The 27,065-nt window shown below is 43.1% G+C and overlaps 2 protein-coding genes across 3 annotated transcripts in view; both read right to left on the bottom strand.

Annotated features, from left to right (window-relative positions):
- LOC106629417 (uncharacterized) overlaps positions 1-9,823 on the bottom strand; it is a 73,974-nt gene extending 64,151 nt beyond the window's left edge. Inside the window, exons 1-8 of the mRNA XM_026793850.2 lie at positions 9,655-9,823; positions 9,181-9,231; positions 8,402-8,562; positions 7,360-7,430; positions 5,205-5,370; positions 4,505-4,642; positions 3,564-3,753; positions 2,421-2,548 (exon numbers count right to left, since the gene is read on the bottom strand). Of these exons, the coding sequence (XP_026649651.2) occupies positions 2,421-2,548; positions 3,564-3,753; positions 4,505-4,642; positions 5,205-5,370; positions 7,360-7,430; positions 8,402-8,562; positions 9,181-9,231; positions 9,655-9,715 (966 nt within the window). The 5' untranslated portion in view covers positions 9,716-9,823. The remainder of the gene's footprint in view (positions 1-2,420; positions 2,549-3,563; positions 3,754-4,504; positions 4,643-5,204; positions 5,371-7,359; positions 7,431-8,401; positions 8,563-9,180; positions 9,232-9,654) is intronic.
- A 2,247-nt stretch (positions 9,824-12,070) lies between these two features.
- LITAF (lipopolysaccharide induced TNF factor) overlaps positions 12,071-27,065 on the bottom strand; it is a 34,955-nt gene continuing 19,960 nt past the window's right edge. Inside the window, exons 2-5 of one of the 2 annotated variants that reach the window (XM_005487653.4) lie at positions 21,840-22,184; positions 15,571-15,750; positions 15,028-15,184; positions 12,071-14,717 (exon numbers count right to left, since the gene is read on the bottom strand). In XM_005487653.4, coding sequence (XP_005487710.2) covers positions 14,609-14,717; positions 15,028-15,184; positions 15,571-15,750; positions 21,840-21,843 — 450 coding nt within the window. In that variant the 5' untranslated portion in view covers positions 21,844-22,184 and the 3' untranslated portion in view covers positions 12,071-14,608. Of the gene's footprint in view, positions 14,718-15,027; positions 15,185-15,570; positions 15,751-19,720; positions 19,876-21,839; positions 22,185-27,065 lie in introns of those variants that run through there. The other variant, XM_074552807.1, reaches the window with a different exon arrangement.

Raw genomic sequence — 27,065 nt, 5'->3', positions numbered from 1 at the left:
AGCCAAACAATGGAGGGACAAACAAGCTCTACATGCATAACAGTGAAGCTGTCTCCCAAGCAACACTGTGGGCATTCCCATAACTTCTTTCTTGGCCCAAAAGACATTTCATTGGTTGAAATGAGGGATGATAAAGATTCTCTTTGAAATGTCTGGTCACACAGAAAGAACACCCTGAAACAGTGAAAATGGTTGACAACCAATCAAACCCTGTGCTGGGACAGGCACATGATGAATAATTCACTTCTCTTTTAGGCAGTGGCACAGACAGCAGCCACTTGTGCTAATCTTAGTGATTGAAAAAAAAAAAACCAAATTTCCCACACATGAAGCCAGTCAGCCTTTCTGGAGCAAAAGTGACATCCCACTGCTACTGGAAAAATCATCTCCCATTCTTTGAAAGACATTGAATTAAGAGTGTTCCATAGAAGGTAGGATTTACACAGTTTCTCAGGTCTCCTGGAGTAGTTTCTTTCTTCAATTTTTTCCAGGCAGTATATGACCCTCTAGTCTGTGCCTAAAGGCCATTTCATACTGCTGTACAGTGACAATCACATGGAATTAAGCATTATCTCTCCCCAAGAGGAAGGTCTGCTCTTATTCTGCTTTAGCAGCAACCATTATTGTGTGGCTCTCTTAGCCCTCCACAGCATGCAGCTAAAAGAGATGGCAGACCTGCTTATAACTCAGAGAAAAAAGCTTATCCCATATATTGCAACATCCAGAAAGGCCACCTGCTGCTTTCTGCTCAGCCCCATGCCCAGGCTTTACTCAGGCTGTGATACCAGGTCAGCTCTGATCACCATTGACCAGGTTGGGAGTAAGGTCTGGGGCTGGAATGTATCACAGCTGATTGCAGGTGATGGCTTCAGCAGCTGTGACCTATCCTGCTCCACCCTGTGCCTTGCCCTGAAGTCTCACACACAAAACATGAACACCTACCTGTGCTCATGAATCACAGGGGACACTAAGAGAAGGATGAACACACCCAGGACATCACTGCAGAGCTGCAATCCAGCACTGCACTGGTCTCCAGTCCCCACAAAGCCTCTCCTCCATCCCTCAGTATCTGTGTCCAGCCCAGGGGAGTGACAGGAAGAGCTTCTGCTCTTTGACATGGGACTTAATCTAAACAAGGAAGGTGAGTGCCTTCCATGCTGGCTACGAAGCCTTCTGTTAACATCACTTGGACCTATGTGCATTCACAGGGGAGATCTCAGCCTCTCTGCACAGGAAATAACCTTGCTCCAAAGTAAAACAATCTGACCAGAACCTCAGAGGACAGGGAATATATCAGCAATGAGATGACTAAACTCATCAGTGGCAAATTCATGGAGGCACCAATGCCCTGTTTAGTGCCTTTCCTATTAGACCATACTTGTTTTCTAATAATATCCAAACCAAAAATTACTTAAAGAGTGTTCTCTTCTGTTTTCACATTTACATTTTTTCCCCTATTTTTCTCAGTAGGAGCTTCACTACTAGCAAGAACTCCTGTATTTGAAGGATATGGGATAGGAAGTGTCCTCTGTTTGCCCTCAGCTGATCTCAGGTGAACAGTGATTAAGCACCACCATCTGTTGATCCTTCTGTATTGTACACAACAGGTGTTCTTTATAACCTAACAGGTGTTCTTCAAAACCTCTGAATTTCAGAGACAGGGATCTTAATTTCTAACAGAGACAATTATTGACTGATTCAGCTGCTGCCAGAATCAATATCTAGAATGATTGTCATCATAAAAAAATATTTAAGCCACTGCCTGTTCCACATGACCAGAAGATTCCACCCTCTCTTAGCAGCATTCACCAGTGAAAATGGTTCAGGGGGCAGAGATTCCCTCTGGACCCAAGCAGCAGCCCCAGAAAACACGATGGTTCTTAGCAGAGCGCAGCAGAAGCACAAGGAACCTGCCAGCCAAGACCAAGAGGCAAGGGCTTCATGTGCCAATTGTTTCGAGGGGATGAGGCAATATAAGGATGGCAGAACTCCAACAAACATGGAGACAACAGCACTGCCAGGAGCAGTATTACACACCAAAGCTGTAAAAGACATCAAGTATCATAACTGCCAGTGACAACCCAAACCAGATACTTTATATGCTTTTGTTTTTTCACGGCAAAACAAAAATTTGGGACATTTTCTTTCAGATTAATTTACAATACAGCTCAAAATTATTTTTGCCTAATATTCAGGGGGCTACAGTATGTTTTAACTCCTCAGTGTGATCTACTGCTTATATAAGAAAATGACATTTCAAAGCATTTTCTCTTTTCTAATTCCACATTTAAAAATGTCCAAAACAATGGAAGGCTTCAGTATTTCAAAATTGCTGCTCTCCTGGTCACCTCTTATCTGTGCAGGAGAATTCTCAGCCCACAAAGAGCCTCCCAAGGAAGCAGAGGCTGTGTACAGCTTACCTCATAACTTGCACTGTGTGCTAAGCAAAGCTTCCACACCAGTTCAGTCACTTCTGCTCCAGTGACCTCCCTCTTAGTTACCTCCCTTTCATAGAGAATGTCAGTCACATACAGATCCTCAGAGCCCCCTGGAATAAGAAACATAAAGGAAAAAATCACATCTCTGGTGATTACTGGCCATTTGCTATCATTAACCCCATATGCAAGGGGAAACCTCCTTTTTGAGCCTTTATTTCTCCCTGTATGAATATTACCAGGAGTGCAATCAGCTTGAATTTAAGAACACAACAGAACAAAAACAAGTGTAACTCAAAGAAAGAGTGAGAGAAACAAGACAAAGATACACATGAAAAAAAGCCCTATTTTTCACCCATCCATCTCTTAGTATGGCCCTGCTACTTTACATTTGTCACCTTTTCCAACATCATCTAATCACTAGTCCCACACTTCAATTCCCCAAAAAGTGAACAGGAGATCTAGGTGCAAAGAAAAATAAATGGCTTGGCTCTGAACCTCTTCCTGAGGAAAAATTCCATCATCTTATGTTTGTATAATTACAAACAAAGTGTACTGGAAATTTGGGGGTTCCTTTAAAAAAAGAACCAAACAATTATTTAGAAACAGACAAAAAACATGTTCCTCCAGATTTAGAGTGCAACTTGGAAATCATTCCTCAAGCAAGCCACTTGTTGACTTCAGTAAAATAATTTTCCTAAGGAGAAACATATAGAAGAAGGAGCAAAATTAAAACAGTTCTCAGACATGGCATGTCCTTAGTTCCCGTAGGACTTAAAATTATTTAGGGCCCATTTATATAAAAACTAGGAATTGTCCACAGACCTGGGAAGGCTGATGGTCTGCATACAAGGGCATGAAGTATCTAGATAAAGGGGAGCTCGTCATTACAGACCATCACTGTTGGAAACCTACCCAGTTTTGGAGATCCACACAGTTTTGTTATGGCAGGCCCAAGCCCCAAAGAAGGGACAGCTTAGGCAGCCTGTAAAAACATCCACTTTAAAGCAGTTTAATCCATTAAAGGTGAAAATCATGGGTGCAAAGAGTTCTCACAGGCACAACAGAGAAAGTCACAATATTTTCCTAGGAAATGAATTTACTTTACTGCAGCAGAAGCACAGTTACCTTTACTGTAGAGTGAGTCTGTTTCCACGCGCAGGAGTGTGAGCGCAGAGCGGGTCTGTGTCTGTGCCCCGCTGCCCTGCTGAGGGAGCAGCCGCACGCGCTCCCACTCGCTGCACTTGGCCTCCTCCAGCACCCCGTCCCTGATGCTCTGCACACACTCCAGCTGGGAGGACACAATCTGCTGCTCAGACTGAGAAAAACAGATACTTCAGGAAGATTCTTGATGACCTGTGTCAGTCTACCCAATCCTTCCTCTCCCAACTTCACAGAGGATTCCAGTTCTGGGATAGTGAGAAGTCTCTTGTCCACATCTCTGACAGTGCCCAGCCTGTGGAGGTTAATGCACTCCTAATTTTAGCCTAGTTTTTCAACACTGAAAAAATCTGCCAGGATCAAATGGTGTCAATTCATTTCAATTCACAAAGCCTCAAAGTTCATCAGATATTTTTGGTCAGCAAAGTAGAAAAAAGCAAAAGTCTGGTAAATTATGAATAGCTACTACAATCCAAGAAACAGGTGATATTCACCTAATAAAAACAGCACAAGATACAAACATTGATTGTATTTTCTGTCAACAGTGGAAAGTTGCAAGTCTGGCATTTAGAAAATCTATCTTTCCAAAGTTTTCTACAAATAATAACTTTCTTTTTCTAATTTATTTTTTCTTACGTTTCTCGATTCCCGCCTTCCACAGACTATTTTCAGTTTACCTCTGTAAAGTATTTTAATGAGAGTTTAATCCAGGTGCCTAACAGCCTCTTGCATTTATACTGTAACATCCATCAACTACAATGCAAATTTGCGTTGAAACAAATTCTGTGAATAACAGACGTTACAGGGAAAATAATATTCACCATTTCTTTGCTAAGAACCCAAGTTTGGGCAGACACTCTCTTCAAATGAGTCAAAAGCAAGAGTCAGTGTCATTCTCCAAAACTTACTGACACATGAGGAAGAACAACAGACTGCACAGAAGTCAAACCAGAAGAGCGATGGGAGCAGAGGTTTAAGTCCTTTGTCTTTACAAGAATGGGACCCTTTTGCTGATACCTGGTTGGGCAGATTCCCAGGACATCCACCTAGTAACAAACACACTGTTGAGTCACACACACACATATAAAATACAAGGAGATAGTGCAGGTGATTGAAATTAGTTTTAATAATTACCTTTTTTGTCATAACAACAGAGATCTAAATTCTCCATTGCAGAAGACCAGTTTTGCCACAAAAGCTATGAAAAGGCAAATAATTTTAAAGACCTTGGTCAAGTTTATAGTAGCCAGGCTCTGTTGGTTTGTTTAATTTCACTGTATTATTCTGAATCAGGTAATTACAGACATATGCTTTTCCATTTAAAATGTTGTGGGCATGCAGGGAAGCATTAATTCAGAAGAGCATCACTAGGCAGAGTAACTTCAATTATGTATGGGTGTGCCAGGCCCTACTGCACAACATCTCTGTAAGCACTGACACGCAGCAGTAGCGTGAGATAATTTTAGAACATTCACAAGAAGCAATCAGATGACTGCCACTGTCTGCTGAATCAAGTGACAAAACCCTTTATTTATTTACAAGTGGAGTAGACTTAACATGTACAAGAGCTAGGAGTGTCCTCGGAGCAGGACAGACAGACAGACTCACCTCCTCAACAACAGCACCAGCAGAGGACTCTGGCGCTGTCTGCAGCACACTGAGGATGCCTCGCTTGATGTTCAGTGCCCAGGTCTGTTCACCCCTCACAGGACAGAGCTTCAGAACTTTCCCATCATGGAAAGAAAAATGAAGAGGATGCTGTTCTAGTACTTCCCTGTGATAAAAAAGTTTATCATTTCTTGCTTCAAAGAGTGCAAGTCAATTTATGACATTAGACTCACATTTTCCTCAACAGAGCTGTTCTTCTACAATGCATCTGTCTCACTCTGTATCTCTATTCTTTACAGCAAGCCTCTATTCTTCAGAAACTCAGCCTAACCCAAGGAGTCCTTATAAAAACCCTGTGAAACCCAAAAACCAAATCTGCTCAAGATAATTACAGTATCCTCAACATAACTGCAACACTTAATAAAAGCAGTCCTGGCAAATTATTTACAAGTAAATGTACTTAATGGCAATGATTCTTGTTTAATTAAGAGAGAAATTCCATTTTATTATTCAGGGTGCCTTTGGTAGGCATGTCTGAATTGCAAAGAAACTGCACCAGGCCTCTTCAGCTGTGATACACACAAGAACAATTGCTTCCCAATTAACCCATATCTTCCTGCTCTGCCAGGTGTGAATACTCAGGCTCTATCCCTAAATTATTCCCCAATCTCTGCTGTTAGTACACCTCCTAATGGCTTTTACTATCCCAGATTGAGAGTACAGTGTTTTCTACCTTTCCAAGGGATCACTTTTTAACATTGATTTTCACTCCTAATGTGACATCCTTTAATCATATATTGTCCCTCTAAATGGGGAAAAACAAACCATTCAAAGGAAGAATTTTATTGTAGCCCAATGGTCAGCTCCCATACAGGAAGCTAGACAGGTCATCTGCACATTAACTGGGACACTAACTATTCATCCAGTCAATCAGTCACAAAGTAAGAGATAAAACTTTAATATACAACATCTGGATAGAGTCCTTCCAGAAGAGACTGGGCATATAAGAGAAAGGTTTCTGAACTCCCAGGCAACTGAGTCTGGTTTTGCTACTATCTGTGGAAATTACATGCATGTTCAGAGGACAAGCTAGACTACTGTATATTCACAATAGGCTGAGGCAAATGCTAATAAGGCTCACTTGTCTGAATAATTATTCTGAATAGCCAAGCTTCACTGAATGCTTTCTTTGCTACCTCTCTTTTTTGGCTTCTCTGCAAACAATACACAACTGCTCTTACTGCTATGAAAATCTTGCAAATAACTTGACAGAAGATGTGCCTGTACCCTCATCTGAACTCTGGTACCAGTGCCCATAGAGAGAACACAAAGTTCTTCCTGATGAATATAAAAAGCAATGCATTTACCCCAAGCTTGCTCTTTTTGACCCTTTGAATTGAGTCAATTACCTCAGCTCTCAGTGTTGTTTAAAGGCTGAGAATCCAAGTGGCAGGACAAAGAGGAAGATTACAAGGCTGAGCTTCATCAGACAACAGAACTGCTTTTTTTTTGATGAGACAAGAAGCATCAGCTCTCTGGGAAAATGCCAGACTTCCACAGTTTGAGATCTTTTTGTACAGCCATCTATACTAGAGACTATACCTTGGCAAGTCAATGAGAAAGACTGACATTCATGTTATGAATGAGCTAGTAAACCCAAAAACAGAAAAGGAAGAAAATCTCATTGGACAAATAAATGAAATATAAATACCTTGGAAGGAAAAACCACAACATTTTGCTTTATGAGAATCTTTTAAACCAAGAACTTCTGAAATGTACTGCAACACTCTGGAGTCTGTAGAAGTAACATGTGCAGCTCTGAGAGCTGTGATCCACACACGCTGCTTGAGGTCTGGTGATTTGTACTCAAAATAATTTGAACTGTCCACTATCCAAAAGGTTTTACATACAAAGGGATGAAAGTTATGCTGAGGAAAAACCTGTTTGGACCAAATGTCTGTCATTCTCTCATTTTTGCTTATGGTGCTCATATCTGGATCCCCATCTAGAAAAACCAACAAAACAAAACAAAACAAAGAAAACCCCTAAAACTAAGCAGAGTACAAAGCAGAGTAAGCAGTGTCCAGTCAAGCTGCTGCTAAGCCACATAGTTTCAAAAAACCCCAAAAACCAGACCAATTACAAGATTTTCTACCTTAGACTCTCCATTTCCATCAGAGACTCCTCTCTGGATGCAAGACTTTTCTTAATCTGTACATCTTGCACCTAGGAGCAAAGATTATAGGCAATATATTTCATTGTCAAGAGGAACTGGATTTATCACATCAGGATATCCACACCAAACATCACAGAATATGAACAAAGGTTCAGTGTTGCAACAGAACTGCATTAGCCCTTTCTTCAGGTGGCATATCTGAGGCAGTTTCCAGAAAGTTTTTCTGTGAAGAAGTTTCATTCACTATTAAACCCATTTTACACAGCACTATTATATCCCTTTTACCATCAAATCACTAACCAGTTAATTTTTATCCACGTGCTAGGAGAGGTATAAATCTGCTCTTCTTTGTTGGCCCCATGTGTGTGTATTTAGTAGACATATGTCTACTAAAGCAAAACCAGTGAATTATCCCCTGTGTTAAGCTGAAGGAAAGCCCAGGCAGCTGAGGAGTTGATTTTCCCTGCTGCCCCTGTAGTTCTCCACCTGGCCTGCCACAGGGCTAACCCCAGGAGAAGCTCAGCAGTCAAACTCCCTGCTGCTCCTGTCACTGAGACACATCTCCTGTTGTGATGAATGGAGTGGTACAAGATTGAATTTTACACTGGGCTAGGAATGGCACCAATCCAGCCATCATACATCATACAAGTTCCTCAAGTTCTCTTTAAAATGCTTGCTATTTTAAAATTATTACTACAGATATCAAAGTGCTTTAAAGTAAAACAAGTTCCTTTCAAGGACTGGGTTCACCTCCAGTTCTGTACTTCATAACACAAAACTGAAACTGTTGTGTCACTTAGAAAACAATTATTGCTTAACCTGCCTTTTAAAACTGGCAAATACCTAATTTCAAGTTGTGGTGCATCAAAAAAATACTGCAACTCTAATTATGAGATCCAGAATCAAACTAGCTTTTAATTACAAGAAAAACAAATGTTTGAAATGCAGCAATAATCCCAAAGTAAAATAAGATTCCACATCAGCTCCTCTCAATCACTCAAACAATTATGACAATACTTACTTTCAAAACCATCTGGCAATTCCCCAATACTTCAATGATCACTGTGCTCTCCAGAGAGATGCCACTGCTTTTGTAACTATTTCCCTGCAGGAATGTGTTGGTGACTGCTGAGTACCTGTAGCTGTATCTAGCTCTTTTGTGGAAGTATGATGCACTGCGTCCTAAGAAATAAACAAAAAAAGGGGGTGTTCTTAAGCCTATTAAACTTCCCCTTCTCTCTATTTTTTTTTTCTCTCTTTTAATCTTTCAGCCATGGAAATCAGCTAAGTAAAGGGATGGATATTTAGATTGCTCCCACTTGGACTTTCAATTGAAAGAATTTGATTTCTGAGAACCCCCTGTGTGCCAGCCATAGCTCCTGCAGGGAGGGTGAAAAGACTTCCCCTCTCCCAAGCACACAACCTCACAATTTCCTTCAAGGCAAGAAGTCAATTTCCAAGGGCAGAGCAGAAATGTAATGCATTTACAGCACAATGCTCTTTCAGCACCTTTCAGAGAGCAGCAAAGCAGGACCTCCACCACAGTAGGATGAAATAGATTCTGCTTTTTGTGCTCATGGCTGGGCTTAGTCCCACACTTTGCTCAGCTCTAATGCTTAGGAGTTTTTCAGAGTTCACAGAATGCAAACTTCACGCAGGTGTGGACCTGGTAAACCTTGGTGGAACTTCTCAGCTACTTCCATGAACACTGATCACTCAGAGATAAGTATCATTCTTCTCAAAACACAATATTCCTGTGTAAGTTTTCAAATTCATCTTTCCTTATCTTGTTTTACTCACCTGCACATTCTGCAAAACAGGAAGCTCCATAACTTAACCTCTCTGAGGATCCTGCAATGACAGGTAACAGAACAGAGACGTGCTGCAAATTTGTGTGCAGCTCAGCACAGACCTGCTGCTTCTGAACTTCAGTGAAATTACTGAAATCAAAGCATGGTCCTCAAAACAAATTAAATCCATGAGAGTTTTTCTATCAAGCATACAGACTGACACAATCTCACTATTTCTGTGGCACTATTTAATGCATCCTCTCCAAGGAGGGTGCTCTCCCACCTGCCCAGTACCACCCAAAGAGCTCAGCAAAGCAAACTGCTACCCTACACTAAAAACCCAGACAAAGCTGCTACAAGAATTACTACAAACCTACAAGCTGTAACATAATTCTCTGAAGTTTTGCCAGTGAGAACATTTCTTAGTAGAAGTATTCTGCATTGAGAGATCAATCTTAGCAGAGGAAAAATTTCTTCTACTTACTCCCTGAAGCTCCAGCCACAACAGCACAGAGTAAAATGATGGTGAGCAACCCTGTGGCCATCGAAATCACCTCCTCAGAGCAGAAGTTAACAAAACCACATCAGTTCTGCTCTCAAAGGCACCTCTGAGCAAGGCACTGAAAGAAAATTTCCTTCACAAAGCAGGAGCTCACTATTTCAACTCCCCTCTTCCTGCCAGAGGAGGGGCTGTGGCAGGGGCAGCCTGCAGAGGGGAGGGGGAGGTTGTGGTAAGGGGGAGAGACAGACACATCACCCCTGATCCCATCCCCAACACCATTTCACCCTTTTTGCAAAAGAAGAGAAAGAGAAGTCAATCTACTAGAAATCCCACAAAACTACAAGGAAAAAAATTAGGTATATGGCATCATAACGGAGCAAATGCTCAGAACAATCCCATGCAGTGAGTTTAAACTAAATTAACAAATGTAAAAGGCACCCTAGCAATCACTCCTTGACAATCAACCAAAAAAGCACACAGGATGAAAGCCAAAGCTTTGTGTGTGAATAACACACAAAACCACTGAACCACCGTCCTTCTGGTACCAATCAGGTTTGTAGAACACATCAGACACAGGCCTTCCAGGCAGACCCCTCTTCCTGGCCCAGGGCCCTTCCCACACTGCCCATGCACTCTGAGCCCATGCACCCCTGAGCCATGGCCACAACTCAGCTGTGCCTGTGTGCCAGCGCCTCCCAAGGGAAGCTGGGTGGGCAGGCAAACATTGGTTTCCTCCTGCGGCAAACCCTCCAGTCTAGGCTGAGCTACTGCTCACTGCAAACCCGGGCAGTTTTTATTGAAACATATAAGTATGGAATTAAATTCCTGAATAGCAGCTAGGTACTAAATGCACACTGAAGTCAAACCTTTAAGATAAAACATCACGTAAGTGTCCTGTGCACTTGACTCAGGTGACATCTCTCATGTAGTGATTGGCAAGTGCAGGATGGAGCCCAAGACTCGACATCTTGTAAGCATTTTTTTCCTACCTAACACCAGGTGAGCTTTTTCTAAAAAATCAAAACACCACCCCCAAAACAGGCAGAAGAAGAACTTCCTGAAGAGAAATTTCCAGCACATTGCTGTCCTAGATAATATTAAAAAATGGAAGAAAATCTGACACATGTGCTGCAAACACACTAGTTTAATGACACACTAGAGACCCACTCTGGCTGTAAGTCTCAGAAAAGTATTCATCCATTTTAGTGGATACGGTACTCAAGTTTGGAAAATTAATTTAATAAAAAGTACCATCTGTCACACAACAGGTAAGCCTGTCCGTGGACACCAGAGAATTGTTCACCATTATTGCCAAGAAAGCCTGAACTTTTACAAACTGGCAAAGTCCGCTTTGTATAGGCCCCACAAACAATATTAAATTAATATTATTGTAACACTGACAGAAGGGAAGAGCCCTTGGCCAGGGTCCCACACCCACCTGTGCTCTCCGCACCTCCGCCTTCCTGCGCTCGCAGCCCTCCCATGGCCGGGAGCTCCGCCTGGTTACGGCCCCGAACGGAGGCCCCGGAGCCCTCACAGCGCCTGGCACCGCCGGCAGCCCGCGGCCGGGGTGCCCCTCACAGCGCCGGGCACCGCGGGCAGCCCGCTGCCGGGATCCCCCACAGTACCGGGCACGTCCCGGAGCCCGCGGCCGGGGACCCCTCACAGCACCGGGCGTGTCCCGGAGCCCCCCTCACAGCGCCGGGCACCGCCCGGGGCAGCAGCACGAACACCCCCCACCTGTGGGGAAAACGCTGCGAAGGCGCTGCGAGGCACCAACACTTTCCAGAGCACTTTCCCAGCCGAAGTTGAGATGGAGGCGCCACCTGTCCGCCCCAGGGCTCTGGCAGCGGCCGCTCCCCGGCGGACCTGCCCCTAACTCGGCCTCCGAGCACCGAGGAGCCCGGGGCACAGCCGGGGCGAGGGCGGGCAGAGCGAAAGGGTCAGGGATGGCTGCACCTTCAGTCCGGTGTCCAGTTAGGGCCTCTCGCTACAGACATCGAGCTGCTGCGGCGTGACCAGAGACGTGCAGCCGCGCTCCTCATCAAAACTGATGAGCAACAGCTGAGGGAGCTGGGGGGCCTGAGGAAAGGAGTCTCAGGAAGGACCTTTCCTTCTCAGCTTGCAATCTCAGCATTGCAAGTGAAAGTTTTACCCAAAAGTTTTAATTGAAAAAATATTTCTAGGGCCCGGGTTGCAGGAAAACAACACATTTTCAGTGTGGCTCTGTGTGGGACAGTTGGCCTGCAAGGCAGACGGTGCCATTTATCAGAGACTCGGCCCAGGTGAGACTCTGAAAAATTTCTCCCTGTAATTACATTTCTTCTTTTAACATTTCAGCAATCCATGTGTTTGGAAACATTCCAAATATTATAAGTTTTCAATTACAAGCACTAGATAGAAAGACAAAGCTTTTATTTTAAATAGAGTCAGTTTTAAAAATAAACAGTAATTTCAACATAATCAAACACAAAGTGCTTTCACACAAAGCAAGTTATATCCTGCATTTGTTTGTCCAAGGTAGGTTTAACAAAGCAGGTTACTTTGGCACAGTCTGTAGATTATTCCATACACAAGAGAACAAACACACTTTGCATTTAAGGAAACAACTACAGAAGGGCAGCAGAAAGCCTTGCAGAATGCTGAATTGGAAGGAAGAGCTGCCAACATTGTGTGTCCTATTCTCAATCCATACAAGGAACTTAAAGAGAATCAATGGACTGTCCACATAAATCTTTTTTTTGGTGTTTTGCATTCTGGTGCCACCACCTCAGATTTTCCAATCATCACTTTGAAGAGAAAAGGGGAGCTAAGGTAATAACAATTGGAAGACTTACCAAATGAATATACAGCAGGATTATCCAGACCAGACGGACAAGGTACTAAAAGAATTTAAAATCCTTCATACCATGCAAGCAAATCCCAATTTTGGAAACACTGCGAGCTTCATTTATTCTGTCTTGCTCTGACAATAAACTGACAAGAAGCACATTTTCTGCGACACCCAGTAAGGCACAGGACTTGCTCAGGTCACCAGAACAGAAAATTCAATGCAGCATCACCCAAGCCCTTCAGGAACACAGAGTGCACTATGGGGATGCACCAGCAGACAAAAGCACTTGTTGGTACCACATCATCAGCATGGAAAGCTACAAAACCACCAGCTTTTTATCTCCATCATCCTCTTGCCAGTGAGTAGCTCCTGATGTACATTCTTATGGCATGAGGAGACCAGAAACCTTTTCCAAATACACAAGGAAGCTCTTAAATCACTTGCAGACGGGCTCACAAGCAGCATCAGTTTACAAAACCTAATTAAGACAAGGCCTAGAGATTGTACATGATCTACAAAATTACTGGATTTCAAACATAAAGTGTTGAAAGACTTTTGAAAAACTAATTTACACCAAATATATACAGAAGGCACATTTGGCAAGAAGAGTAAATGCAGTATTTTTATTTGTATTTATTTTAGCTTTTTACTTTTACAGGTATTAATACAGTGTTACCAACACAGCCTTGTTTAAACACCTGTCTGCCTTTTCTGGACAGGTATCATTTAGGTTGGACATTAGGAAGAAGATTTTTCCAGAAAGGGTAATCAGATGTTGGAATGGGCTGCCCAGGGAGATGGTGGAGTCACTGTCCCTGGAGGTATTTCAGAAAAGATTGTGTGTGGTATTCAGCACCACAGTCTGGTTGATAAGGTGGCATTAGGACACAGGTTGGATATAAGGATCTCAAAGGCCTTTTCTAACCCAGCTGATTTTGTGATTTGGTTCTGTAATATGCATCAAAATGTTGTTTGATCCAGTTGCTTATGACACAGAAATTACTTCAACCTTCAGAGCCTCATTCCCAAATTTTTTGTGATTATCATCTTAAATAAGCATATCCAGCTTAAGTTTCTAAAAACAGATCTCATCTTTTATTTAATTTAGAAAAATCAGAGAAACGCCTTAACACACATTTTACCTTCTTGATAAAGAAACAATAATTAATGAGCAGATCAACAACTAAAAGCCTGGATGTTTTATTTATGTGTTTCAGGTGGAATTTGAGCCTTAAGATAAGGCTGAGGTTTGTTTATGGTCAATCAGCTGACTTACGTAAATGTACAAGGAAGTTTTCCAATGCTCTAACCAAGGCTCTCTGGGCATTTCCACTGGCATGAAGAAAACACTTCACAGACTTTCAATCAGCAGTAAGAAAGCCTCCAGCCTAACAAAAACCACTTCTATATGAACATCTTTACTTCAGATTAGAGACATGACTAGACTTGAAACTGGCAAGGAAATTCAGACTAGATTCATTCACTATTTTTGCACAACCACCTGAATCGTCCATTTGGAAAAGCTACCTCCAAGAAGGAAGAAGCCTTTGGTTTGGTTTGGTTTGGTTCTCCTCAAACTACAAAAGTTTTAAAATTAATTCTAGTGGTCATGAAAAGATGACAACACAGGATTTCTTTTTTCAAAGAGGAGCACCTGTCTCTGAGGCAGCTCCCCCAAGTTCGTAAGCAGTGCTGCTGCCAAAGCATGAGCCTAAATAGTTCTCCATTCATGTCGTCCTGTCCTCCTCTTGTTCTGTGCTGAAACTTTACAGTCTCAATGCAAGCACAATGTGCATCATGCCTCAGACAAGATTAACTGAAGAATATCACCAACCTGTTCTGTATTAAGCAAAAAGGGAAACACTCCATTGCTCTCCATTGGTGCTGGACTGAGTGGCCCATACAGATTAGGTATGCTTTTCACAGACCTAAGTGAGACTCCTCCTCTCAAGCAATTGTGTATTCAAACCATCTAGCGATAAACATTACTTTTTATTTGTTTCCAGTGACAGGATGCACAGAAAAATGGAAAGTCTCCATAAAGCTTCAGAGAGGGCTTGTAGAGGTGCTAAACAACTTCATCAATCAATGTATAAACACTGGCTATAAACGTTTGTAAGAGCCAACAAGAGCACTGCATTTCGGACAGGTGTGATCCACATCCTTTAGGGCATCAATGCAGAAGGGAATTAAGCAGCAGCCTGCTATACACCTGCAAAGGCAAAAAAAGAGAAAAACACTGCTTTACCACTTTTTATACACACAGGAAGGTAAAATGTATTTTGTTCAAAAGCAATCAGTAAAACTGATAAGCCATAAGCTTTGGGAAGAACACACATGGCTATGGAGTCCATTACTGAAATGTTCCAGAACTGCCTTAAGGTCCGGTAGGAAACAGATGCAGATGTAGGCTAATTGAAGGCTCAGGTCCCACACAGAGAAAGAAAAGCTGAGAGCTCTGTTTAGCTCTGTGTTAGAGCTAAAAAAAGTCAAGGTAAAAGTGCAAATTGGAGTTGACTTACCCCAGCAGGCAGAGGCCACCACATGACAGCCAGGTCAAAGCTCCAGAGCCATACGAGAGACGTGTTACTATCATCTGGTTACAGGAAGGGCAGACCATCTGAACTGGGCGGTCATAGAACATTACTGGCTGCTGCACGTACACCGTCTGAACAGTAACTGAGCAGAGAAATGGCTGGTTACTCCATGAGGAACAGGAAAAAAGAGTAGCAATCAACTTCCTCTAAACCAGGTATAACTGAAATATTCAGAGCTCAGAACAATGAAATACACAATGACAGAAATAACCATGGCATTTCCTAATGCAGAAATACACTGTCTTAAAATAAAGCTGCACTAAAAATTGCAGAAAGCCAAATGATGTTACTGATATCACTGCACACTGAGGGATTCACAAGAAAAGATTAATCTTACTCTCTTCAAAAGTATTTTTGGCAGGTGTTGAACACCTGCAAACCACAATTTTTCATCTTCTAACAACACCTATTATACAACCACTTTGACACCACCTTGACATGAGGTACAGAAGAGTTCTGGAGGCTTACTGGGGTTACTTGCTGGTGGAGGCTGTCCCCTGTGTGGGGGAAGGTTCGTTCCCTTCCCATCTGGCCTCTGTCCAGGGCCAGGGATGGGATAGGGGTGAGGATAGTTCACATTGATTCCTACAGCTTCCTCATAAGAAGGTGGTGCAGATGGCACAGGTTTGGCACTTGCAGCAGACATATCTAAAACATCAAAGAGAGAAAATCATAACAGAAGGTATTATTTATTAATGGCAATTGACAAATAATTAGGCTCAAATCAATAGCAAGAAGATAACTAAATTAAAAGGAACTTTTACCAGCATAAAATTAATTGGCTGGTATTTGTTTCTGATAGTATTAAATGTTAATCTTGATTTCACTGTTGTTGCCTAGTACCCAATTCCTTTTCACTGGGAATTTTTTACACTTTGACTCAACACCAATTCTTCCTTTATAAATTAAAAATACTAAAGCAGGGACGTGGGGCTTTATTAATATACTAAACAATCTAAGTCTCATAATTCTCCAAGAACACTATTTCTAATCTCTCTTGTTCTCCTGAAAAACAGAACAGTATGATAGGCCACACGGTAGTTGCTAACCAATGTAAGCCTGGTTTGTGGTAAAACTTCAATATTTTAAAAATACTATTTACCTCTGCTGTAATTTGAAAGAAGTAACTGTATTAAAGGAAAAAGAAACCCAAACAATTAAGCATGTCCAACTGAACTCAAAGCTTCTATAACTGTCAAATATATCTACTATATTTACCCTTGCCATTTTTGCTTCTTAGCAATGTTTTAATGAGTTTGTAGGGCAAACTTTCCTCCACCAATTGTTATTTTGTTGCAGAGGACAGGAAAGCTGACTGCCGCCAAGAAACTACTGCGGGTTCAATGCAGGCTTCCTCTCCTCCTCCCCACCTCCCCACCTCCTGTAGCCTGCCCACCATGTGGAACAAGGTCCCATGGCATCAATGCTGACCAAGCACCTCCCTTTCCCCCTAAGGACCATCAGACAGCTCTCCAAGAGCCACACTCCATTCTGCTGCTGCACACATGATCCCTCTGTACATATGCATGTCTTTTCACTCAGTACTGTCTGGGAAAGCGAGCTGTATGTGGAATATTAACTCTGTGGTGCTATGAAAGTTATATAGGAGCTCCAATTACCCACAGCACTACTGTGAACAAAATAAGGGAAATTGCACTGATGCAATCTGCAGGTTCAAAAGACAACATGACCAAGAAAAAGAATTCTGGGTGTGTCTGTTTAGGACTGGTGTCACTCCATGCACACAAAGCTTGGGTGAGACCCAGCACACAAGTCCCCAACAATGACACAAGCCCTTCCACTCTCCCAGAGCATGGAAAAGTCCCTGGAATACTGGTGATTACCTTCCTCACACAATACAGCTTTCATCAGGATTTCAGTGAAGTCTATAAACACTTCCATAAAGAACTTGTCACAGGTTTGTTCACTCTTCCAGGTTACACAGGACTAATCAGCTGCACTGGAGGCATGGGGATACACCAGCAAACACCAATATTTATAAATTTCAGGAGTCCCACAGTCTTCCCAGCAGATTTAGCAGAAATGTGGAAAGGTGTATTACAAAGGGAATTGTGTACTCAGTCAAGTGTGGGTATTACAGTAACCCTATGGCCAGGAGGGGTACAGAAGAACAGATATGCCTGCAGGTGCTGGAGCAGTAATTGTGGTAAGCCTGGGACAAACATTGCTCCTTCCCACTTTTCTCATACTCACACTGCAGCTTTGGCAGAATGAAGAGGAAACAGGACAGCAGTCCAAGATGTTGAAACTGTGTAAGTTTTTGTAGCAACAAGTATTTCACAGCTATACCCTTAAAAAACACATCTTCTGATTTCTTTAGAAAAGAGAAGTTTTCTCCTTGTGACTAACCTACAGAGCTGAATCACAATCTACTGGCCCCACTTGGTGTGCTGGTGCTGGCTGGGGGTGTACAGGAAGCCAGGAGGGGACACTGCCAGAACAGCTGACCAAAGGGATATTCCACACCATAGAGCATCACACTCAGCAATAAAAACAGGAAGGTTTTTGGGAGAGAAATACTACTCAGGGACTGGCTGGGCAATGGTTGGTTGCTGGTGAGCAATTGCTCTCATTTGCTTCACTTGCTGGATTGTATTTCCCTCTGTTAGCTTCCTCTTCATTACAGCTATTAAATTATTACTTTTCTTATTATTTTATTTCAGTGTAACAGCTCTTATCTCAACCCATGAGTTTTCTCACAGCCATCCAGTTTCTTCAGGGGTGCAGTGAGTGAGCAGCTGTGTGGTGCTCAGTTGCCAGGCAGGGTCAAACACACAGCTACTTCAGCTGCTCAGCTCTGCTGCACTGACAAACAAGTTGTAAGAAATTGAATGACACCTTTTCACAGATTTCAAAGTTATATAACTTCCAGCATGAACACTTCAAGTCTTGATATTTACTTATTTTAAATTACATTGCATGTTCATTTCTTACCACCAAATGGTTTTGAACAACCATTGCAGTTTAAAAGAGATCACGGCGCTTTTTCTGCACTTTCACTTTTTTTTTTTTCTATTTCTGTAGGCAAACATGAACAGGTTTCAGGTCCTCACAGCACTTTGTGGAATCCCTTTTTTTTTTTTAAAGTTTCAAATCTGTAGCACAAATAACATGTAAAAAGTACTACAGTGAATGGTAAAAAACTAAAACCATGTATGAATTCCTTGAAGTTATCTATCTAAACAAAAATTTCTAATAAACATCAAGATGACATTGGGACTACAAAAAAGCCTCTTCAAATTACTGAATATTGTAGATGTAACCACAACTTCAGCTTTTCAATTTCATTTTTCTAATGTCCTTTCTGCTTTAAATGTCAACTCTGAAGAGATATTTGAACCATCACTTTATACAGTCAGTGCAAATATGCAAGTGTGTTTCACACTCCAGGTCTTGAAAATTAGGCTGGGGACAAGACAAAAAGAAGATAACAGCCCACCTCTCTCCTCGGTATGTAAAAAACCAACCAACCAAAAACCCCTCTAGTAAAGAGCTGCTTACAATTACAGCTATCCTAACCTAGTCTGCCAAACAAATCTGTTGATGCCCTTCCCTTAATCTCTTGCTAAAATTTGGCACAATTTAATCCTTAAATTAAACAATTCCTATGCAGTCCTCTTCACTAGAAATCCCAAGCTGCCCTCTAACAACAGGGGTGGTTTTGAGGGTTCCCTGCACATCAAGACAGCAACTGGTCAGCAACACCGAGAATGAAATGCAGCTTGAAGCTTTTAACAAGCCAGCAGGATATCCAGGTTTATCAGAGCACTCGGAGTTATGCAGTGCAAAGCCCTAACACAGCACCTTCTTGGACCACCAACTTTGTGTGAACTCTGGGCAACTTCCAAGTTTATCAACCTGCTGAGAAATACTATCTCAAAGTTGTTTAAATTTCCCAGGCATTTGTGAGAGAATAAAATCCAGTAATCACAACAACAACAACAACAACAACAAAAAAAACTCTGACATATTATTTCAGGAAGAACCAACGGCACTGTGGTCACATTGAATTCTATACTGGCGAAGTATAGTAGTAAAAGTAGAAATAAAAGTAAAAGAAGAAGCACGGTGTGTTCCGCCGGCAGGAGCGATTTCAGAGGCCAGAGTATTACTTTTATCAAGTAGTCAAGTTTTGGAATAATCCTGTGAGTGGCTTCATCCTGTGAGTAACCCCCTCCCCGGGGCAGGGAGGGCCGCTCCGAGAGGAGCCGCTGCCGCGCGGATCCCGAGAGCATTCCCTAAGGAAAGGGCCACCTTCCGCCTGCCACACTCGGGAAAGCGAAACTCCGGCCTCGCTCGGCCCCCGCCCACGGCCTCTCCCGGACGGAACCGGGACCGGGACCGCGCCGCTCGGGACACCGCTGCCCCGCGAAGCCCCAGCCTGCCCTCGGTGCCCCGGGGGCTCCCGCGGGGCGGGACCAGCCTCAGAGCCGCGGCTTCTCCCCCTCCCCGCAGCCGGGCCGGAGCACCGGAGCACTGGGAGCGGCCCGGGGAGGGCAGCGTTCGGGCCCGGGAGCGGCCCCGGCGGAGCAGCAAAGCCCCCCCGGCGCCCCGCTCTGCCCTGCCGCCGCCCCGCCAGGCTCCGGGCAGCCCTTACCGTGCCCAGCCGTGCCCGCCAGCCCTCCTGGCCTCTCCGCTCGTCTCCGCTCGCCCGGGCGCGCCCACCGTCAGCAGGGCTTGGCTTGGCTTGGCTTGTCCCGTCCCGTCCCGTCCCGTCCCCACCCGCGTTTCCTCCTCCCCTTCCCCCTAGAGCAGGCGCCGCGGGGGTTGCTCGGGAGGGCGCTCCGCTGGCCCCGGCCGGGCCCTGCTCCGGAGCCGCTTCGGCCGCTTCGCCCCAGCCATCGGCTCCCGGAGCGGCGTGTCTGGCAGGACGGGAAGGGAACGGGGAAAGCCTGTGGAGGTACAGGCACTCCTGGCGCGTTTCGCAGTCACGGCCATCGGGAACTCCGCGACTTTCGCCGAGAGCTCGCTCACATTAAACCAGTAATCTTCAACTGCCCCATCAGCAGCGCAGCCGAGCACCACGTTCAGTAACATTGCAAGGAAATCACTTCACTAATTCTGCAGTGCCCTTTACCTTACCAGATCAGATATTTCAGACAACATACAAGAACACATAAAATGATCAACAAAACTTTGAAGTTCGAGATTCAGTGATTTTAGGTAGTGCCTTTACAAGCAATTGAATTGGATTCAGTCTTTGGAAAACACAAGAGTATGTCAATCCTTCCTCTATCCAGCTCCAGGATAACACAAAAGTAAATTATGGCCAGATCCCTAAACGGGCTTCAAAAGGGACTGCTTCACATGCTGGTTTGTGTGAATCTACCTTGGACTGAAGGGACTTAATAACTAACCCCTGCGGGTTATCAGCAGGGACAGTTCATAAGGCCTTTTGACTGAAAACATCTAAAATCCGTCAAAGTCCTAGTTCTGTATTTAAGTATCTTCTTGAACCTTGCCCTAAGGAACACACTTAAAACTTCATATCTATCCTGGAGCAAGGAGTCAGGTTTTATAGGATGAAGGAAGTTTACCCAAAGTGATGATAAACCCAACAGGAAGCTCTGCAGTCACAGTAATCTATTGATTCACTTGCAAGTATGGGTGCTTGGGGATGTCATCAGAGGTTGAGAGTATTGAGGGCATGAATGCTCCAGTCCCCCCGATTTAGGGAGAGGAGTGTGGAGTGTGATTTACCAGTACTGAGATTAGAACTAGACTTAGAGGTGAATAAATTTACTCCATTACCAAGAAATCACATAATATATTCTTTTTCTCAGGAGCAGAACCTGAGTAATTTGGGCTTTGTTGGCCTGGATTAACTAAAGTTGGAATAATTGTTCTCTTACTAACTAAATCCCCTTCCCCAGGTGGCTATGAGCAGCTTAGGAGCCACAAAAGAGAGAAGCAATGACTGAACACATCTCCCAGGGTGAAATAAGGCATGGCCTTCAACTGAAAGCCTTCTTACTCCAGCTGCCATGCTCTCTCATGTGTTGTGTTTTGCCCATGCTCCTCCTTGGGGACCCCAGTAACATTTCTCCTTTTTGCTCTACTACTGTTTCCCCCAAATGTCCAAGTAGGCAGTTGGCATCCATTTACTGGTGAGTGTATTTCCTTTCACTATCCAGCCTCCTTCTCACCCTGCTCACCATCTGCTAATTCTGTCCTTTTGCTGGATGACACTGGGTGAAAGAAGCATCAGCTTTAGCCAGCCTGTGGCTGACCAGGCCACCACAGCACTTGGGAGTGTGTGGACAATTACACAGAAGTCACAATTAATGGAATGTTGTGTAGTGCTCAGTGGAACAAATCGGCCCAACACAGGCAATGGGCTCTGTGGCCACCTAAAGTAACAAATTATATCACTTTCCTGGGGAATATGTATATCCTTGCTAATGAACACTTGTACCACCTTGAGCCAAGCGTGCACCTTAGGCAGAGTTATCCTGTCCATCAGGTACCAAAAGTAAAGCCCTGCCTCTTAATACTACATTGGTGTTAAGGAGTTTTATTCCTGATTCTCAGTGACGAGCTTGTGGAAAATTGGCAGGTTTGCTGTGGAGAATTGATGAGGCTGCTTGGGCAAGGATGAACTGAGGCACTTGCTTACATTACACCTGACTTGAGGGAGGCTAAAGCCTTTCATGGTGTCTGGGCTAAAGTGTAGAGCTCCCAGCCCAGTGCCTCAGTGAAGCAGAGAGTGTACTCACACATGGTGTGGAGACAGGGCCTCAGCCCCCTTATCCACACACAGCAGGCTGTATTAGCAGTAGAAATCCAGTCCTGTGAGGAGATGTGTGGCCAGCAGGTCAAGGAAGGGGATTCTGTCTCTCTGCTCCACTCTCATGAAACTCCACCTGCAGGGCTGCATCCAGGTCTGTGGCCCCCAGCAGAACAAGGGCGTGGAGCTGCTGAAGCAAATCCAGAGGTGGCCATGAAGATGTGCCAAGGGCTGCAGCACTCTGCTGTGGAGACAGGCTGGGAGAGCTGGAGATGTTCGGTCTGGAGAAAGCTTCAGACTGACTTTACTGCTCCTTTCAGTACTTGAAGGAGACCTATAAGAAAATTGGAGACAAACTTTAGCAGGGCCTGTTGCAACAGGAAAAGATATTATGATTTTAAATGGAAGGAGGTGTCAGTTTAGAATAGATTAGATATTAAAAAAGGAGACTTTTATAATGTGGGTGGTAAACCATTGTCACAGTTTGCCCAGAGAGGTGGTGGATGCCACTGGAAACATTCAAGGCCAGGTTGGACAGGGCTCTGAGCAACGTGGTCTACTGAAAGATGTTTCTGCTCATTGTAGGGGCCTTGGACTTTAAATGATATTTAAAGGTCCCTTCCAACCCACACTGTTCTATGATTCTGTGATGGTGATGTGCAGTTGTAAAATGTTGATGGGAATGAAGGTGATCAAGCTAAGGTCGGATGACCTTTACTGCTGCCTCAGCTGAGTGGAGGAGGAAGCAATACTGAAGTGTCATGTCTCTGTTCTGCTTTTGATTCAACCATTAATCCTCACTCAGCCTGACGAAAGGTAACTGAAATCCTCATTATCCCTCATTTAGCTATGAAACATCCACCAGCATGCAACTGAGAAAGTGCCTTCCTCCCCACTAACTAAGATGGAAGCAACAGGTAACCAATTATATTTGACTACAGTCTCACCTCTATTTATCTGAAAATATAAAATTGGTATTTGGAATCCTCCATGTAGAGGATGAGAATATGACCCCATTTCATAGACAAGTGAATGGTTTTGCTCCTCTCTCCTCCCCAAAGGAGAGATGCCTCTTTAGTAAGTTTCGTGTTTCTGTGTCAGACCATACATGGGTGAAACTAAGCTTAAATAACTGTGAAGTGTAATCAAAAACTGAAATTTTTATTTACCATTGGCTGGTGCTAATGCACTAACAGCATTTATCAACAGCAATTCCAAATCTGTATTCCTGTTGCTTCAATAAGTAGCACTATTTGTGAATCTGTGCTTGTGGATGTTCTTAATAAACACAACCAGACTAGAGTGCCAAATTGATAATAACCAGAAATTAAGGCCAGCTGCATTCAGCCCCTCTGATCTCCAGCACAAGTGGGGTTATTTTGTGCCAAATTTCTTAGTCTAATGGGCCAGAGCTGCAGCCCAGCAACCACCCTGGGTGAGGCCCAGGAAGCCCACAGAGCTCCCCCAAAGCTGCTGCCTGTGTGTTGGCACCCACAGAAGTTCCCTTCCTGCAGCACACTGGGTGACTGGGGGCGCCACAGCCAGTGCCAGCTCAAGGCATGCATGAGGAAATGTGGCTAGAAACTGATACAGCTTTTTATCTCACCCCCACCCCTGCTTCCCCATGAGCTGTATACCTGAAGATTGTAAATATAACTCATTTTTAAAAAATCATACATAAAAAGGGTGCTGTGGCAGTTTCAGAAGCCTGACACACAAATGCAGCAGGATGTAACCACGAGAGCTCAATCCCCTGGCACGGTGTGATCAGCAGCCACACCTGCTCTGCTCTGTTCACTGTTCAGCTTCTCTCTGCTGCACTGAGTAATCACCAGGGCTGCTAACAGCACCGTGGAAATGTACAAAGCATACAGTGGATGTTTTGTCATCACACTGATTGCACACACGCTATTGCAGAACACCAGCAGATGTCAGTTTAACCCCAAAAATAATTGCATGCTGGATTTACTAGCCTTTGCTTTTACAGCAGTAGGCTTCTGTAAAAGAAGCTGATTGAATTTTAAAAGTTGATGTACATTTAAAAGCCTGCTAGCCATATTTTACATACTATAATATGGTCTCAATAACATATAAAATAAGTAAACCTTCATCTCACCTTTAATTTCTCCTGCCTGGAAATCACAGGACTTGCACACATACAAATAAATCTTTTTTATCTATGTCATTTTGCATATACTGATTTGTTGAAGTTAGATAATTTCTATGACTTTTGATCATTTCAGCAATACTAGATACTTATGGAGTTGTACCAGAATGCAGTTTCAGAGCAATGATCAATGTACAAAGAGAGATTTAAAGAGAAGCAAGGTAGATATATTAAGTCAAATAATGTGAAAGCATGTTTGTTTTTTTCTTCACTGCTGCAATGGCTGATTCAAGTTGCTAAGCAAACAGAACAAAAACTCCAACACAATTTCAACAGTTAGTACAATGACAGAAGTGTTGAAGTTCACAGGAGAAACCTCAAAGATGACAACAGGATCTCACACTTCAGTGTCATTTATCACATTAAACAGAAGCAGTATATCTAATCTAAAACTGCAGATGATTCCCCAGGACTGCAACTGATTGACAGAATTGTGAAATTAATCCAAAACTGAATATTAGTATTTTGCAGTCCTTCTAGTACTGCTTCCTTCTTAAATACCAACTGCTGTAGTGTTTTCTGGCCATCATAACAACTGATATCAGCTGCCAGACTGCAAAACACAGTACAACAAAATATTTAAGCATGTAAATCATATTATCTCCCCTAGAGAGTGGGACAGAAGTGTGGTGTCAAGAGGCAATGATAGATTTCTTTTTCTCAGAACACTTGGCACTTCATGTAACGTATTATGAGGAGAATAACCACTCACTGCCAGTAATGGTTCTCCTAGTATGAACAACTAAAAAGAAATTATTATGATAGAAAAGCTTCACCTTTAAAAACAGCAGGTCTATCTTGATTAAGTTATCCATTATTTGATGGATTATCTATTAATGCCATGACAAAATAGAGAAGAAAATTATGATTCTCCAACCATTTACCCTTCAAATTCACCTTCCTACTCCCTTGACAGGGTACAGAAATGATGTGATTTAAAAAATAAAGCTGCCTGATTATTTTTCCTGTAGACAGAACTGAAACATGATTTCCACTGTTCTGATGTCATTGCTGAATGAAGTGGTGAAAAAATCCTTTCTTCTTACCTTTCCTCCAGAATAATGCCTGACCTGCTGTTTGGCCAAGCTGTGGTATAAGCTTGGCATAAATCAGCCTTGCCAGCTGTTGTATCTGACACTGAAATCACTGATCTAAATCTTACAGTGAAGCTTCCTGCTATTTTGCTTGAGGCAGCAGCCAGACATGTTTTCATGAAGTGCATTGATCCAACTCTGTGGATCTAAAGTGAGTAAGGAGTGATACAGTATTCTCTTGTGCTTAATTCTGATAGAATATTCACACAGCTGTCATCTGGATTCCAGGATTATTGTGATCTAGTTGGGACATAGGCAAGAAATACAGAAATATCTATAAAGATTGAGACCATATTACTAAAATTTCATAGTTATCCAATAAGGCTTTCCTTCAGGCCTCAAATACCCCCTTCTCTTAAAGTCAGTTTCTAGCATCCCTCACACATTATGTGCAAAGCTAGATGCCTGGAAGCATTTATTTTCTTGTGCTTCTCTCACTTTATGAGTTATCAATACTGATTTATGTATTGGGTTATAATTTCTAGGTTTTTTTACTTAGGCTCTATGATTTAAGGATAGGTTTGACATCATGTTTAGCATTTCAGTTGCCCACCTCTGCAGGACTGCCTTCATTGAAGCCACTTCAGTGAATCTCTCAAGTCTCAGCTTGGAAGGGCTCAGTTCCTGTTTCAGAAGCTCACACATTATATGTTGCATCTTGTCACTTGATTGTCTGTAGGAAGCAGCAAGCCAGGAAGCTTATCATCATCTGGGCACAAATGTCACAGCTACAGAGCTCAAACAGCAACAGCAGTGTGAGCACTGACAGCCATTTACCAAACATGACTAATCTTGGTGAAATGCAATCTCGGCAGCCATTGCTACACAGTAAGCAAACACTTCTCCAAATTTGCTGTGCAGCCTTGAGTGGCTTGTTACACTGGATGCCAAATGTTTGGGACACTCCTTGTTTGAAATGAAACCTTTGTCTTTTCAGACCGATCCTTTGTGATAAACAAAGCAATCAGTAAACAATTGAACATGCTTACAAAGACTTGGAATAAAGATAAGTGAACTAGAAAGCCTCAGGTAGGCTGGGGAGAGTTGGTTGATCTGCTGGGTGCAGAGATTCTGCAAGTCTTGATTGTATGCACAGCTCCTCTTCAATTTGCCCTGCTGCAAAATCATGTGGTCTGTGACACAATCACAACAGAATCTACAGTAACTAAAAATAAACTGCTTCTCTGCAAATTGATGGCTCAATTTAGTCCAGCTTATAAATAACTGTCCAGCACTGGTCAGCAAACACAGTTCCTTATGATTATCACATTGTCCACAGCCTCATTAATTGTCATTAGAGCCAGCTCTTTTAGAACCTTCACACACTTGAAACACGTGTGTTTAGTCCCAGGTGATTGTTTAGTAAGTCATCAGTTCTCTGAGCAGCTGTGTTACCCTCATTTGTATATCTGACCCAGCTGCTTTGCCACTTCCTTGGTAGCTTTCAGCAGCCCAGAGTTGCCTCCCAAATCCATTGTAAGGAGCTGCCACCTCTGTGGCACCAATTCTGTGACACCTGGGTGCTGGGAGGGCTCGGGAATCAGCCACCTTCCCAGTACCTGTGCAGGAGCAGCTCACAGCTGAATTCAGAAATCGGCCCTGAAGCCAGGAATGGCTCTGACACCCGCGGGGCAGACACAGCTACCAGCACAATGAACCTCAATGTTTCTTTAATCAGATGGGAGTGACAATAGTGACAGTCCATCCACTAACTTTTATTAATTTAATCAAATTTGAATTGCAGTCTTTTTGATTTTAAACAAAAAATTGAGTCCAAGTTAGATTTTAAGTCAGACCAACAGCTGAAGCTGTTTCTTGTTAGAACTGTACTTTCAATCTAACAGCAAAAACATCACATTTGTAACAATTTTTTTAAACTTTTGCGCACTTGTTTTTGAGAACATTTACTACAAATTTTAGAAAAAAACAAGCAGTCGGCTGTCTCCAAAGGACT

Source organism: Zonotrichia albicollis, chromosome 16, assembly GCF_047830755.1.
Source record: "Zonotrichia albicollis isolate bZonAlb1 chromosome 16, bZonAlb1.hap1, whole genome shotgun sequence".
Classification (NCBI taxonomy): domain Eukaryota; kingdom Metazoa; phylum Chordata; class Aves; order Passeriformes; family Passerellidae; genus Zonotrichia; species Zonotrichia albicollis.
The sequence above is the reverse complement of the archived record's forward strand: the minus strand, read 5'-3'. Positions and strand labels throughout refer to the sequence as shown.